A 14,966-nucleotide genomic window follows, 5' to 3' on the forward strand; every position below is an offset into this window, starting at 1 on the left:
AAACTGATGTGGAAAAGTCAGTAAGCTCCTTCTTCATGGGAGAGCCTTGCACTGGAGTGACATTGGTGGCAAGTGATAACATTAGAACCAGAGCTCAGGCATTCATAGAATACCCTGTGTCCTTGAAAATGAACTAACAGTGGGAAAATGTTCACAAGGGAAGGCTTAGGCTTGCTGCCCCTCGGGGAGAATGGAGAGTCACTTGTCATACTAAATAATTTTTACCTTTAAACAACTTTTCTGGTGTTACTGGAAGATTTGAACATCTCTGAAGTTAATGAGGTCCCCACTGTGCCTGCAGGCTAAAAGGAGAGACTTATTCTAGCATGTTCTGCCACAAATCTAGGCCTCAGCAAATTAGGAACTTGAAACTCTTGACTTCAGCACTTCCTCCTCAAAACCAAGCAGGCAATGCCAGATCTGATTTCCTGTTTGAAGTTTTACCTCTTTCTCAGCCTTAATGAATGAGTGAATTAAGAAACAGATGGAAATCTTTCTGCCTGGAAGAGACTGAGACCTGCAGTCTTAGGGATGGAAAAAGGGCAGGATAGCCTCAGTCTTAGGCATGGAAGAAGGTCAGGATGGCCACAAGTTTAAGGATGGAAGAAGGGCAGGATGGCCTGGCTGAGTTTGTTATTTTGAAAGGCTATTTCCACTCATCCTTGGAAATGATGCCAGATTCCTACTGATTCCAATGGGGTTCTTGGCTGAGGAGGAAGCCGACTCATGGGCAATCAGAAGGAAAAGGCCATCCAAAAATTGCTTAAAGCTTCTACCTGGAAGTACATGTCTCGTAAGAATGCCAGATGTGAGTCCATCATCATTTGATCCTGGCTGATTCAGCCGCTTTGACTGATCAAGCAGGAGTTTCCCCTTTCCCTCTTTTCTCCACTTGTTACCTTCCACAGATGTCCCCTTGGCAATCTCTAGTGGGGGAGACTATGCCCAGGTCACTAGCATCTGAGTAGCTGTCATGTCAGCCGGGATTTCCAAACTAAATGTTCTCACCCTCAGAACTCCTAGAAGTGACCAGTCTAGACTTTTTGGTTGTTTAACAGTGTCCCTCTAAATTCAGGCATATTTACTGGTCGGATGCCAGGAGTCAACGGATTGAGGTGGCTAAACTTGATGGGAGGTACAGAAAGTGGCTGATTACCACCCAACTAGATCAACCAGCTGCCGTGGTTGTGAATCCCAAACTAGGGTAAGTACTTGAAGGAGCATTTAATGTTCTAGATATTTTCTACTTGGATTCTCAAAAAAAAAAAATTTACATGTATTTGATTATTTTTTCCTAATTGCACTAAAATTGTCTTTTGACTTTTTTGGAGTGACATCTATGACTATTTTCAAGATTTACAATATGCCCTAAAGATCATTTAGGACCAACGAGGCTTCAGATCTATGCTGTGTAAGGGGAAGGCCTCTGGCCACATATTTTCCAGACCCCAGTTAATCTAAATTCCACACATTCCTCAAAAGAATTTAAGGATGGATCTATACCTGATGATTGGTTTAGACTAGAGACTGCAAAGTGGTGGCTGGTGGGCTAATATGGCCCATAAGCATATTTGACTTACTGAGTTGCTCACATTTTTAAAGTTTTAAAAATCTGTATTTGGTACTTGAAAAATCAGAAGTGATAACACTAGGTAGGTATGTCTTCCTTGATGTAGTGTTGCCTGGAATTTTTAGACAGAACCTTGTCTGCCTTTCACTTCATGTGTATAGCTACTCTGTTCCATGCATTTATCTTGCCTGCCTGATCCTTTCTAGGGATTTGAAGTGGCACAATCCCTGGTCTACTCAATTCTTTCATAATTAAGCCTTAATTGGATGCAAAATAATGTCTTTTAAAAGAGTTCGATGGTAAGCTTCCTGAGGGTAGGAATCCTTGTTTGATCTCAGAGACATCCCACACACAGAAGAGTGCCTCTCGCACAGAGGCATTCAATAAATATTTTTTTGAAGAAGGAACAGCTTTTTTAATGATGTATATATTTTAAAGGGTCTGGGTGTATATCATTGGGCAGGGCTGGCCAGTTTCTACTGAGAAGGTGCAGTTTTCAGGAAGGAGAGATCACAGATGCCCTGGCTACCCCTTTTCTCTATGTCTTCTCAAATAAAGTGTTAAAACAGCATTACTTAGCACTAGGGCTCTAAGAAAAACAGTTGGCTTTCCTGTGGAAAGTCCATGCTCCACTTCAGGGGAGGAGCCTCACTAGATGAAATGCTACAATGAGGAGACTTTCTGTTACAGGCTTATGTACTGGACGGACTGGGGCAAAGAACCGAAAATCGAGTCAGCCTGGATGGATGGGCAGCATCGGAGCATCCTGGTCCGCGAAGACCTCGGTTGGCCGACCGGTCTTTCTATTGATTATTTGAACAATGACCGAATCTACTGGAGCGACTTCAAGGAGAAAACGATTGAAACCATAAAATATGATGGGACTGATAGGAGAATTGTTGCCAGTGCAGGTTAGAAATTAATTAGAATTTAAAGTTCAATAATCAATTAATATCTTTCCAATCTCTTTGCCTATTTTCTCAGAAAGGAACTCCAATGTTAAGAAGTGGTTTATGTTAATTCTTAAATATCACTTTCCCCAGCTCTCAGCTGCTGATTTAAATGCAAATGAACTTCTTAGGAATGCTGTAATTAAGTTCTTTTTGTTCTTTTTACGTAATTTTTTAAAAATGCTCTCAGCAGCAGATATTAAAATGATTGAGGTTCCAGTTGAGTTACCTTGAGAGAGGAGGTGGTCCTGTGGACCGGGGTAACCCATGTCTAACCACTTTTAGACACATTTGTTCTTATTGTGCTGAATTGTTCATTTTGCACAACTGGAAACACCTAGAAGGAGACAAACATATTTTTTCTTTTTAAAAAAAATATATATTTTATTGATTTTTTACAGAGAGGAAGGGAGAGAGATAGAGAGTTAGAAACATCAATGAGAGAGACACATCGATCAGCTGCCTCCTGCACATCTCCCACTGGGCATGTGCCCACAACCCAGGTACATGCCCTTGACCGGAATCGAACCTGGGACCCTTCAGTCCGCAGGCCGACGCTCTATCCGCTGAGCCAAACCAGTTAGGGCAAACATATTTTTTCTTATCCAGATTGTCGAACTGCAGGAATCCAGCACATACCAGGTTTTCCTGATAAGCCATGTCTTGTTTTCAAGGAAAAAAATTCACTGCCATACAAATTGTTTTCCAAAAGTAAAGTAAAATCAGCAACTTGAAAGTGAGCAAGTCCCTTACCATGGGGATTAGCCAGTGGGCACTCATCTAGTTTAATTTTCGTTATCTTGATCTCTCAGGAGAGCATACTTCTGCGGTTTTGTGTACAGAAAGTCTGCTTGACTGTTCTGGATTGTCAAGCATTGCATTAGTGATTAATTCACGCAGAATGAAGGCTGACACAGAGGTGGGGGTAGGTTCTCTTTTCAGTAACCTGTTTTTCTTTCTCCCTGTGGGTAAGCAGCAGTGGACCCTTACAGTCTTGACATCTTCGAAGGCCAGTTATACTGGGTATCGAAGGATAAGGGAGAAGTATGGACACAAGATAAATTTGGGCAAGACAAGAAAGAGAAAATGATGACTGTGAGCCCTTGGCTCACTCAAGTTCGAGTCCTTCATCAACATAGATACAATCAGTCAGGTAACCACTAACCTTGGAATACGAGGTTCCTCATTCTTTCAAATTAATGGCTGTAGTGTTGGAAAATGGTCGTGGATTATAATAGGTGCATGAAAGGCGTGTGTGTGTGTGTGTGTGTGTGTGTGTGTGTGTGTATGTGTGTGTGGTTTTCATTGGAGGTTGGATGAAATTATGTATGCCACCAGCAGATATGAAGTAACAATATTTCAGTCCTCGCTGTTTGGAGTTATGGGTATGTATTTCCAGGCCACAGCATCCAGCAGGCATCAGACCCCTGCTAACTATGAGTTGCGTTAACAAGTCACAGTGTGGGTTTCCTGGACATCATCAGTTTGACCCATTCCTTGCAACTAGGCTAGTCTTATCCTGGGCTGTGTGAGCCGTAGCCTGAGATTGTCCTGCAGGTGCACTTCCATCCCTCCCCCTTTTTCCTACTTTCTCAGTTCTGGTTCCCGCTTCATCAGGTTACCTGTGTTCTAACTCATTGTAAGATGAAAGGGAAGGGACATGTTTGAAGTGAGGAAAGGACATAGACTCTTAAATTCTAAATGTCAGATTCTCGTGTCACATAAGGAAACTGAGGATAGGAGAGATTCAGTAACTCATCTGCCCAAGTTGCACAACCAACAGATGCGTTTTAATCTTAGAAATGATTTTAAAATACAATTCCATTGAACCTAGAGCTCAACGTCTTTCTGTTCAAGCTGTGATCAGTATACCTCGATCCAGGTTGAATTCTGTCATGGGGGGACCTTCGATAAGTTGCTTCCCTTCCCATCCCTGTATGCGAAACAAAGGTGGAACCTGAGGTCCCCTTAAGTTCACTGTTCCTCTGAGACCTGAATCAGACTTAACAAATTGGAACTCAGAGATAAACCTCCCAGGAGATGACACTGGTGGTACATGCCCTTTCTGAGGCTTCACTGCCTGTGTGGCTGATAGTGATTGCTGGTTCTCCAACCCTTTTCCAAAACACACCAGCTCTCCTATCCTAAGCGCTCCTGCAGCTCTCACACTGGATGATTCTAAAGGCAGAGCAGTTACCTGGCGAGCCTCTGGCCCCTGTGGAAAAGGCTGCCCAGGAGTCAGGCAGAGGAGAATCTGGAGACTCTCCCTGAAGGAAAAGCATCACAGTCAGCTCAGGCTCTGGCTGCTTTGGAAAGTGCCGAGTGCTGCTGTATAAGCCAGAGACCCAGCTCTAGCTGTGCCAGGTTAGATTTGGTCTGGACCCATAGTTCTCGCTTAGCATGCGTCAGAATCATCTAGAAAGCGTGTTGAATATACTGCTGTGCCTCACTCACAGGAATTCTGATTTAATATGCCGGAGGTGGCCTAAGAAGTTTGCATTTCTAGTAAGTACCCAGCTGATGCTAAAGTTGCTGGTTCCAGGACCCCATTTTGAGAATCCCTGCTCCAGGCCCTGCTCACAGTGTGGGCCATGGGCCAGTAGCATTGGTAGCCTGTGGGAGCTGGTTAGAAATGCAGGTTCTCAGGCCACGCCCAGCCCTTTAGAGTCAGATTCCCCAGGCGTTTTGTATTACATTAAAGTTTGAAAGCTCTGCTCTCGAGAGCTGAAGAATTGGTAATGGAATAGGTTCTGAGTTAGGCTTTTGGAATGTGCCTTTTTACTTTATTTATCGCCATGCCTTGTCTATGGTTACATATTAGGTGACAGAGAATCAGGATCACAGAATATCAGTGTGAGAAGGAATTTAGAGATCATCTAATCATTTGATAATCTTAATATATGCTAAGATAGAATTTAGATGGCTCTGTAATTATGTGAGGGACTTTTTAACAGTGGTAATGGAGCCCTATCCCAGAACAATGTAAATATAAATTTCTGTGACTGGGCAACCATCCTTGTGAATAGCTCCCATCTGATTCTGATAATCACAGCTCAAAATCCCCTTGTCTTACAAATAAGGAAACTGAAGCCCAGAAGGAAGTTCTCCTTGGAGGGTGAGGGTGGAAGTCACATCTAGTATATGCTTTGGATGGACCACACGTTCTGCCTACTCAAATGTGGGCAATGATAAATCTTGCTGCTATAATAATGGAGTCTCAGCGGTTTTTTGAACTATCTCAAATTGCTTAGCACTGATTAGTTTTTGAGGTCATGCAGTGATCAGGCACCTATCTATCAAACCAGCCAGGGCAAAGAGGAGATAGTGATGCCAATAGAAAATGTGAGTGGTGCAGAAGTAGGGTGGAGGGCACAGGGAGGGACTGTGTCACTTTGGTGGGGTGGCAGGGGCTGGCAGTGTAAATGAGGGTGAATGGCCAGGTGGCACATGGCCTAGAGGTGTTGGGATGTCAACTGTTAGGGCCACAACTCGGTCGATGGGCATATCCTTGGTTGGGTTAATCATTTCCTCCTTTGATCCTAACCGCGGTTCTCATCTGCTTTTCAGTGCCCAACCGCTGTAAAGATGTCTGCAGCCATCTCTGCCTCCTGAGACCCGCAGGATACAGCTGTGCCTGTCCCCAAGGCGCCTCCTTTTTGGAGGGGAGCATGACTGAGTGTGATGCAGGTAGGGACACTGCCTGGTCAGCCTCAGGGGCCTGGGAGAGCTGTTCTGCCTCCTTTAGGAGATTTCCTATTCGTGCTTCACCTCCTTCAGGAGCCCTGAAGAATCCTGTGTACTAGGTCCATTGCACAATGGAGCGGTGGTGGCTAGGAGGAGGGATGAGAGATGGAGGAACTGTGTTCCGATGATTTCTGAGAATTATTTGCTAAGAACTTCAGAGATAGGTTCAGTGCCCATACATCTATAGTTGTGTTGTTTTGCAAAGACATTTTGAAAATGGAATTTTCTATACGGCCTTCTTTCCCTTCCCACTCCACCCTGGATGACTACACCCCTGAATCCATTCAGCCTTACCTGGGTTCCTTTAGGTGGAGGACCAGGTTCCTGAAGTGGGGGCTGGGGGCTTATAGAGGGGAGGGCTGTTTTCCTCAGTTGCTCATTTCAAAGTTTTGGCAATCACAAAGGACCACATTATAAAATATACCTGTGCTTTTGGGAGATGGAGGCCAGAGTAGGAAATGCTATGGATAATCTATGCATGACAAGACATTTTTTCAATGATTCTTAAGTTAAGGAGCTAATAAGCGATGGGGAATAACTAGTGTCTATAACTAGTATCCAGTACTTGATAAGTTCTTTAAAAAAATCATACTGCTGTTGTTCATTAGTGGCCCGTTTGATGGCTCACATCCCCCAGTTTTAGACAATGGGGGATAAAGAGGATTAAGGCACTATCTTGTGACTCTTCCCAACCAGGCTGAAATGTTGGCAGGTTTATAGAATGAACTCAGGGTAAAGAAACTGCTTCCCTCTACCTCCCTTCCCCTATCCCAGTGCTACTGGGGAAATATTGGCAAGACTACACTATTTTGCAGTATTTTGAGACTTATTCTATGCTGTAGATGGGTGTTCTGACATTTATTACAATCTCACATTGGAGGAGCGATGTCTAGGTTGTCACTTCATCTACTACTTTGCTCATTTACATGTAATTGCCAAGTAGATTATATTAAGATTCTCATTTAAAAGAACTTGAACCAAAGGTAGCACATTAATGATGATAGTCATTTGTATGTGGTCTTGGTTTGGTGTATTAATCAATTTATTTGATAAATATTTACTGAGTGCCTACTATGTGCTAAGCACTGTTCTAAGGGTTGGAGATAGTGAACAAAACACACATTCCCTGCTCTTGTTAAGCTTATATCCTAACAGGACAATAAATAGAGAACCCCATAAATATATGATGTCAGGTGGTGAAAGGAGAAAACTAAAGCAGGGTAAGAGGAGTGAGGGTGGGGTGGGAATGGGATAGAGAGTTCCAGAAGGCCTCTCTGATAAGGAGTCCTTTGAGTAGAGACTCAAATTGAGGAACTGTGCCAGAAGGGTATTTGAATAAACACACACTACTTATTGAGTATCTTCTAAGTGTTACACATGGACACACCAATGACTCATCAGGCACATCCAGGGAGTACTTAGGTGCAGGGACCCAGAGCAAGGGCAGTTTTGGAAGACTTAAAAAATGAGGTCTCTAACCAGCTGTCTGTCAAGCATCTCCATGTCTGTTTATTGGTTAATGGCTTGCTGACACTTTGGAGCCTTAATTGAAGTTGGAGGTGTAATTGAACTCTTGATCTTAATGGGGTTCACAGAAGAGAATTATGAACAACTCAAATGAGAAGGGAATTCCTAAGAGACTTTTTTTTAAATCATAGTTTCTTTGAACTATTAATGTATGTGCTGGGGTCTAATTGTTTTTGAGTGAAATTGTATCAATTGCCTTCTTTTCCCACCAAATGTATGTTACTCTCCAAGACCTTATTATTGATAAGGAAATTCATCTGACTGAAGGGGAAGGGAAGGTTTTGATAGGGAGAGTAATTAGACGCCCTGCCCCCAACCACCCCACCCCCACCCTAGACTGGAAGCAGGATTGCCTGGTATGGGTGCTGTGCTGAGTATGGCCGACACTAACACGTGCATGGCTTTCCCTTTCTGCAGCTGTGGACAATCCTATCACCATGCCGCCCCCATGCAGGTGCATGCACGGAGGAAATTGCTATTTTGATGAGAATGACCTCCCCAAATGCAAGTAAGTCTGAATGTGGAGGGCTGAGCTATAGGATTTGCTTTTGGGGTAATTCTAGACCTTAAAGAAAAACAAGGATAGGAACCTTGCCAGTTCACTAATTATCCCATCTTAACCAGCTTGCCCTCCCTTGGGGAATCCACAGAGAACTAAGGCAGTGCTTCTCAAACTGTACGGCACCTAAGGACCACCTGGGGTCTGGACCAAGTGCCCCATCCATCTTATTCACAGAGATTCCACATTTCTAACAAGCTCCCAGGAGGTGCCACAGCATTGTGGGCCACCCTTGGGGGGAGAAAGGAGTTAGAGAAATAACAACTACCACATTTTCCTACTCATCTGGTCTTGTCAATTACAACTGGATTATGGGAGAGGGGCTGCTCAGCAGAGCTGCTTTAAGACCAGGCATACATGAGCAGCAGAGACTGCGCTCAAGACTCGGGAAGGAGAGAATTGTTGAGAAAGCTCTAACACAGAACAAGATAAATGGAGGTCTTTAAAAGTAATGAAATCACATCAAAGGAAAGGACACAATAATGGTTTCCATTTTTACTCCTTAAGGAAAAGGCCGATGGATTAGAGAAGACGCCAATAGGTTTATTTGATGAGATTGACCTTGTAGATGCCACAGCTATTTCATTGAAAGTGAATTTCCAAAGTCAGATTACTGTTCATTCTGCTCTCCACTCTTGGCAGAATAAATGGAAGTCATGCGGGATATATTGGTCAACATATAATTTACTCAGTCAAACTTCTCTCTACCTCAAGATGTGCTTATAAAATTGCAGTAGACGCCTAAGAAGGCAACATCTTGTGAACAATTCTTCTTTTCCTTTCAGGTGTCCCAGTGGCTACATGGGAAATTACTGTGAAATAGGGCTTTCGAAAGGCATTTCTCCAGGAACAAGTAAGTTTGAAGAATATGAGCTATCTGGAAATACTTCCCAGTGCCTAAATTGAGCGCTATTTATATTCTGTGTGACCCAGTCTTTGAAGAATGGATGGTGCTACTTCCCAGCTTCTACAGCTAAGACTGGCTCTTCTCCTTCCCATGTTAATGTGTTCGCTTCTTCTCCCCTCCTCGATGGCAGCAATGGCCGTGCTGTTGACAGTCATCCTGATCATCATCATTGGAGCTCTGGCAGCGTTAGGATTTTTCCACTACAGGAAGACTGGCTCCCTTCTGCCCTCTCTGCCCAAGTTGCCAAGGTCAGTTCCATTATGTGGAGCATTTATTTTAGAAGCCTGTGTGATGGGACCACGCGAAAACAATGAACTTAGTTGTGTGTTATTTTTTTTTTAAGTTAAAAAAAGCACAATACATAGCTCACCTGTTCTGCAGAAACCAAAAGGAGTCACTCCAGATCACAACTTCTTAATCAAGTGCTTTAAAGAAACCTGAAGGCAAATCACATTTTCTAGTCCACGTGGTTGTGCCTGCTGCTGGGCATTCAGGTTAGGCGGAGAGCAGTCGGCTGTGTGACGGGCGAGGCTGGCCCTCTGTTAGATCTCAAGCTTTGCCACTTCCAGGGGGCCCAGGAGATGCACTAGAGTGGGAACCCTGCACTGTCTTCCTTTTAGTAAGACTTAGCAATATGGAGGAAAGGGTACTCTTGCAAAAGGCTGTTAAAAAAAACAATAACACTGTTGCGATGGCTTCTTTTCTCAGCTTAAGCAGTCTGGTCAAATCCTCTGAAACTGGGAATGGGGTGACCTTCAGATCAGGGGCCGATGTTAACATGGATATTGGAGTGTCTGGTTTTGGCCCTGAGTCTGCTATTGACAGAGCAATGGTGATGGTGAGTGTGGTTTCAAAATGACTATGTGAAGGTTCTCATTTTTACTGTTTTACCAAAGAAGCACTTTAAAAAAAAAAAAAAAAAAAGAATAAAATTAAGCTAGAAAAGAAAGCAAAATTGTAGGACTCTCAGAAGAAACTCTTCACTATACATACAAGCTAGAAAACATTAGGTTTGTTGCAGACAGAAATGTGCCGAAAAATGGTAATAAAGTTGAAACTTTTTTTGCTCTGTGCCACTCTGTTGAATTGGAATCCTAAGCAGTCTTAATTAAGTTTAATTAGAATCTTAAATAGATTTTGGGGAGAGGAGGGGAAAGAGAGCATGATATTCTCTTCTTATTTGATGATCTTTGTATTTTTAAAGGAAGGAATAAGGAACTGTATGTTCCCTGGCATTTATTTTCCCACCAATGTATAGTGATGGAATAAACAGTGATTTTAGAGTCAGCGGTTGGCTGCAATAACAACTCTGCTGCCTTCTAAATATGTATTAATAGGCATGGAGCTTGACCTCTCTGTACAATGGGTACAATGATACCTGCCTCCATCTGTAAAATGCCTCCTGTGAGGACCAAATGGATATTTCATGAGTGGCTAGTACAGGTTGATCAGTATAGGGAAAGCAATTTCAGCATTCTGCCTTTCCCCCAAGCTTTCATTTTTGCCTCTGCCTAAAAGCACAAAATTATCTCTTCTTTCCCCCTCCCTCTTCTCTACTTTGCTCTTTTTCCACCATCCACCCTTTTCTCTGTTGTTCAAACCCAACCCCCAAGTATTAAGGTGCCTAGACATAGGAAGAGTGTTTTCATTTTCTTGAGCTGACTGGTTAGTCCATTATGTTGCTTTACATCAGCAATTTCATCCCGTGTGCCGCAAGAATTTTTGAAACGTGCCATGCTTAATAATTTAGTCAGGGGCACTGACTTCTTTTCCCTTAGTTGGTCAAATAAGAAAAAAAATGACAACAGCCAACACAACAATAGCCATTTGATGTGAATGAATCAAAATTATATCTATTTTTTTGGTCAGATCAGCAAAAATATCTCTTTTTCGGTGTGCTGCAGAATTTTAGTAATTCGTTTTTGTGTGCCATGAGATGAAAAAGGTTGAAAATTGCTGCTTTACATAGTGGTTTGCTGGGTGCAGGTCTTGTCTGCTGGGGGTTATTTATTTACGTATTTTTGCCATTTTGGGGAAAATTTGACATAGCACCTAGCATGCCTCTAGGCATGAGGAGAACATCTTCCTGTATGTGTGAATCAGGTCAGTATGGCATAACCTTTTTTCCTTTACCAGAGTGACCACTTTACCATGGAGATGGGGAAGCAGCCCATAGTCTTTGAAAACCCAATGTATGCAACCCAGGACAGTGCTGTCAAAGAGGCTCCGCAAGCCCAGGTGAGCCGTCACACGGGCCTTTCTTTCAGGTGCTACGACTGCTGGACCTTGTTCTTTTGAGTAATGAATGCCCCTCAAATGGAAGGAAGCATGTGGTCCAATCCTCAGCTTCACTACCTGCAGTAACAAGACTGACCCAAGGACATGAGACCTGAATACAACCAGAATCCTGTTCTGTCGTACAGTTGTTGATATTTGGCAACCATTCTGGGGGTGCTGACGAAGAACCTTTTCATTTTGAAAAAAAAAAAAATGTTTTTATTGATTTTTAGAGAGAGGAAGGGAGAGGGAGAGAGAGATAGAAACATTGATGAGAGAAACATTCATTGGCTGCCTCCTGTACACTGGGGATTGAGCTCAAAACCCAGGCACGTGCCCTGACCCAGAATCAAACCAGCAACCTCTTGGTGCATGGGACAACGCCCAACCAACTGAGCCACACCGGCCTGGCGAGACCCTTTTTATTCTGAGCGGTCAAAGCAAGAGGATTCACTCTGAATCCGTTCAGAGGCTTGGTAAACACACTGCCTGACTCACGAGGCTCCCTATAAATATTAGAGAAATGAATGAGTGAATGATTGACAGGTCATGCAGAGATTTGGGCTGTACTCTCTGGGTTCTTACTGGTATCACAAATGTGTGATTTGAGGTGACCTCCCTATGCTTGCCTTTCTCATACTTTTCTGAAAAGTAAAAACATCTCCAAAGAGGCAGATACTGACATTTCTTTGATGAAGCCCCACTGCTCACTTATCTTGCAGAGGAGCAGGGAGTGAGACAGTGTATGCATGAAGGGAAAAACTTTTCGTTAGGTCAGTAGCCCCAACACCACTTCCAGTGTGTGTCCGAGGTTAGCCTGCGCTTCCTTTGTCAAAACCACGGTGGCCTCAGTGAAATACAGCTTTCGTGTTAACACCTAACCTTCTTTTGTAATCACAAGATAATGGTACATTTTAACACAAGATAGGAATGTTTATTTTATGAATAGCTTTCTTAAGATCAGAAATGTTTGAATCTTGAAAGCATTTCACCTAATCCTCTGGTAGCCAGGTAGCAAAACTTTGGTTGCATGGTAAGATCAATATGATATTTAATTTGGCATTTTCACTTGAAATAAAATGAGGCCATGTTTACAAACACATACCCAACTTCGAGAAGAAATGAAGGGGGTGAATGCAAAAATATAGGAAAAGGAGGGAATTTCTATCCTGTAATTTATTGATTATATATATATCCATGGTAGTTTGGGCTTAAGAGGGAATGTCTGGAGGAATATTACTAGTAATTCCATTATACCTCATTTAAAAAATGCAGCCCCTGGTAGTTACAGAATAGTCACAGAGATGTAAATTACAGCATAGGGAATATCGTCAATAGTACCATAATAACTATGTGTGGGGCCAGGTGAGTACTTGAAACTTTGGGAGGACCACTCTATAAAGTACATGATTTTTTAAACCATTATGCCATACATCTGAAACTAATACAGAATAATATTGAATGTAAACTGTAATAAAAAATTTAAAAAATATAAAAATTTAACCCCTGTTAAGCAGTCTGCTGAAATTATTAATTTTATTTTAAATATCCAAAGATAAAATTCTTAGTTTACCAATGAGTTTGGTAATAATTCATGCTGTTCTCCCAGGATTTTGGCTGCCAATGTACAACCAGAGTATCTTTTATCCAAAACTATGGTCCACAGTGGGAAGAAGGGGGCATGGAGAAAATAATAGAAATTGCTGTTACTAAGTGAGAGTGTGACCAGTGGTGGATGTATTTGCCTCCCAGGATTAAGGCATGAGATAGATGGCTTAGTGGCTGGTGCTCCTGACTCTGGGGAGATGGGAGGGGAATTTATTCCTGGGCTCCAAGGTCAGCCTCCTGTAATAAAATTGGTGCCTGACCATGTCTGTGGGCAAAACAGAACCAAGGACTTGATTAGAAACTTTACAGCAAAAATTCTTTCAAAACTGCTTAATGGCCTCTAATGTTTACACAGGTGACTGCATCGGAAAATGTGGAGAACAAGAACTATGAATGTCCCATAAACCCTTCTGAGATAGCTCCAGACACAAAGCCAACTTCCCCAAGTGCTGAAGGAACTCAGGTAATGGGCTGACCTCTGAAATGACATGGGATTTGGCGAGGACTTTGGAATTGCTGGATTTTTTTTATCCTAGGCAAACTAGGGAGACCCCAATAGGCTCATAGAGCCCAAGATGTGTAGGCAGTTAATAAAGATAATTTTTGAGAAATTATAAGTTAACATTTTTCCACCAAATAAATCTACATTCTAACACTGAGATGGGAATGATGTTCTTTGTGACATGGGAGATCACACAGAAGAGAATCGCAACAGACTTCTGGGTCCAGCATCTTCAGACCAGAGGCATTTAATTTGAGAGAATGACTGAATATTAATAAAGAGCTCCCTGGGTCAAGGATACATACAGAGAGAAGACCCTTTCCTTTCCTGAGTAATGCAGTTTTTCTAAGTGTACATATTCCCTTAATAATGTATGTTGTTCTTAGTTCTACTATTGTCACCTATGTTCACCACTAGATGGCACTAATTTATACCCTCTTCATCTATACGTCCACTGTCCAACCATTATTGCCCTCATTGTGCCAGACACAGTGTTTAATACTGGAGATTAAAAGAAAAAACTAACCACTATATAGAGCTTCCCTACCATTCCTATAGTCCCTTGAAATTTTTAGATTATTTGGTCTACAGAAAGAAATTCAATAAATAAATTTATGTAAAACTTGAAAAAATGTTTTTATTGATTTCAGAGAGGAAGGGAGAGGGATAAGGAGATAGAAACATCAATGATGAGAGAGAATCATTGATCGGCTGCCTCCTGCACACCCCCTACTGGGGATAGAGCCCACATCCCTGGCATGTGTCCTTGACTGGATTCGAACCTGGGACCCTTCTGTCCACAGACTGATGCTGTATTCACTGAGTCAAACTAGCCAGGGCTTTATGTAAAACTTTGTATCACTAGTTTTCTTTCACACATAAGAAGGTATCTGAGATCTAGCTGTTTGATTCTGGGCAAACTCTTTTACCTCTGAGCACTAGAGTCCTTAATGTTTCCCCTTGAGGGCACTATTGGCAAATTGGTTGGGATGATTCTTTGTGGTATGAAACTATTCTATGCATTTCGGGGCATTTTAGAATTCCTGGCCCCTGTCCACTAAGTATCATCGTGTGTCCCACAATGCACTGTGATGCCAGGCTGAAAATAATAGGATTTGAATATCTCAGTTCTAAGGTTCTAAGCTGAAAACAATAGGATCTGGGATGTCTCGGTTCTAAGGTTCTATGTCCTCTTCTGTGAAGTAATACAAAGAAACACAAGTCTAAAGGTAGTTAGAAATTTTATCACTTTATATAATACTTATTTCTCAGTACCTTAAACTTTTGTTCTGCTTGTTCAGGTCAAAATAAAAGTAGAAGAG

The 14,966-nt window shown here is 42.3% G+C and overlaps 1 protein-coding gene across 1 annotated transcript in view; it reads left to right on the forward strand.

Moving 5' to 3' along the window:
• LRP2 (LDL receptor related protein 2) overlaps positions 1 to 14,966 on the forward strand; it is a 213,557-nt gene that overhangs the window by 195,021 nt on the left and 3,570 nt on the right. The window contains exons 68-77 of the mRNA XM_070423495.1: positions 1,076 to 1,204; positions 2,261 to 2,481; positions 3,497 to 3,673; positions 6,088 to 6,207; positions 8,209 to 8,299; positions 9,136 to 9,203; positions 9,388 to 9,505; positions 9,966 to 10,095; positions 11,394 to 11,495; positions 13,498 to 13,605. Coding sequence (XP_070279596.1) covers positions 1,076 to 1,204; positions 2,261 to 2,481; positions 3,497 to 3,673; positions 6,088 to 6,207; positions 8,209 to 8,299; positions 9,136 to 9,203; positions 9,388 to 9,505; positions 9,966 to 10,095; positions 11,394 to 11,495; positions 13,498 to 13,605 — 1,264 coding nt within the window. The remainder of the gene's footprint in view (positions 1 to 1,075; positions 1,205 to 2,260; positions 2,482 to 3,496; positions 3,674 to 6,087; positions 6,208 to 8,208; positions 8,300 to 9,135; positions 9,204 to 9,387; positions 9,506 to 9,965; positions 10,096 to 11,393; positions 11,496 to 13,497; positions 13,606 to 14,966) is intronic.

This window comes from Myotis yumanensis, unplaced genomic scaffold (assembly GCF_028538775.1).
Source record: "Myotis yumanensis isolate MYYU_CA2020_CCGP unplaced genomic scaffold, mMyoYum1.0.hap1 SCAF_8, whole genome shotgun sequence".
Classification (NCBI taxonomy): Eukaryota; Metazoa; Chordata; class Mammalia; order Chiroptera; family Vespertilionidae; genus Myotis; species Myotis yumanensis.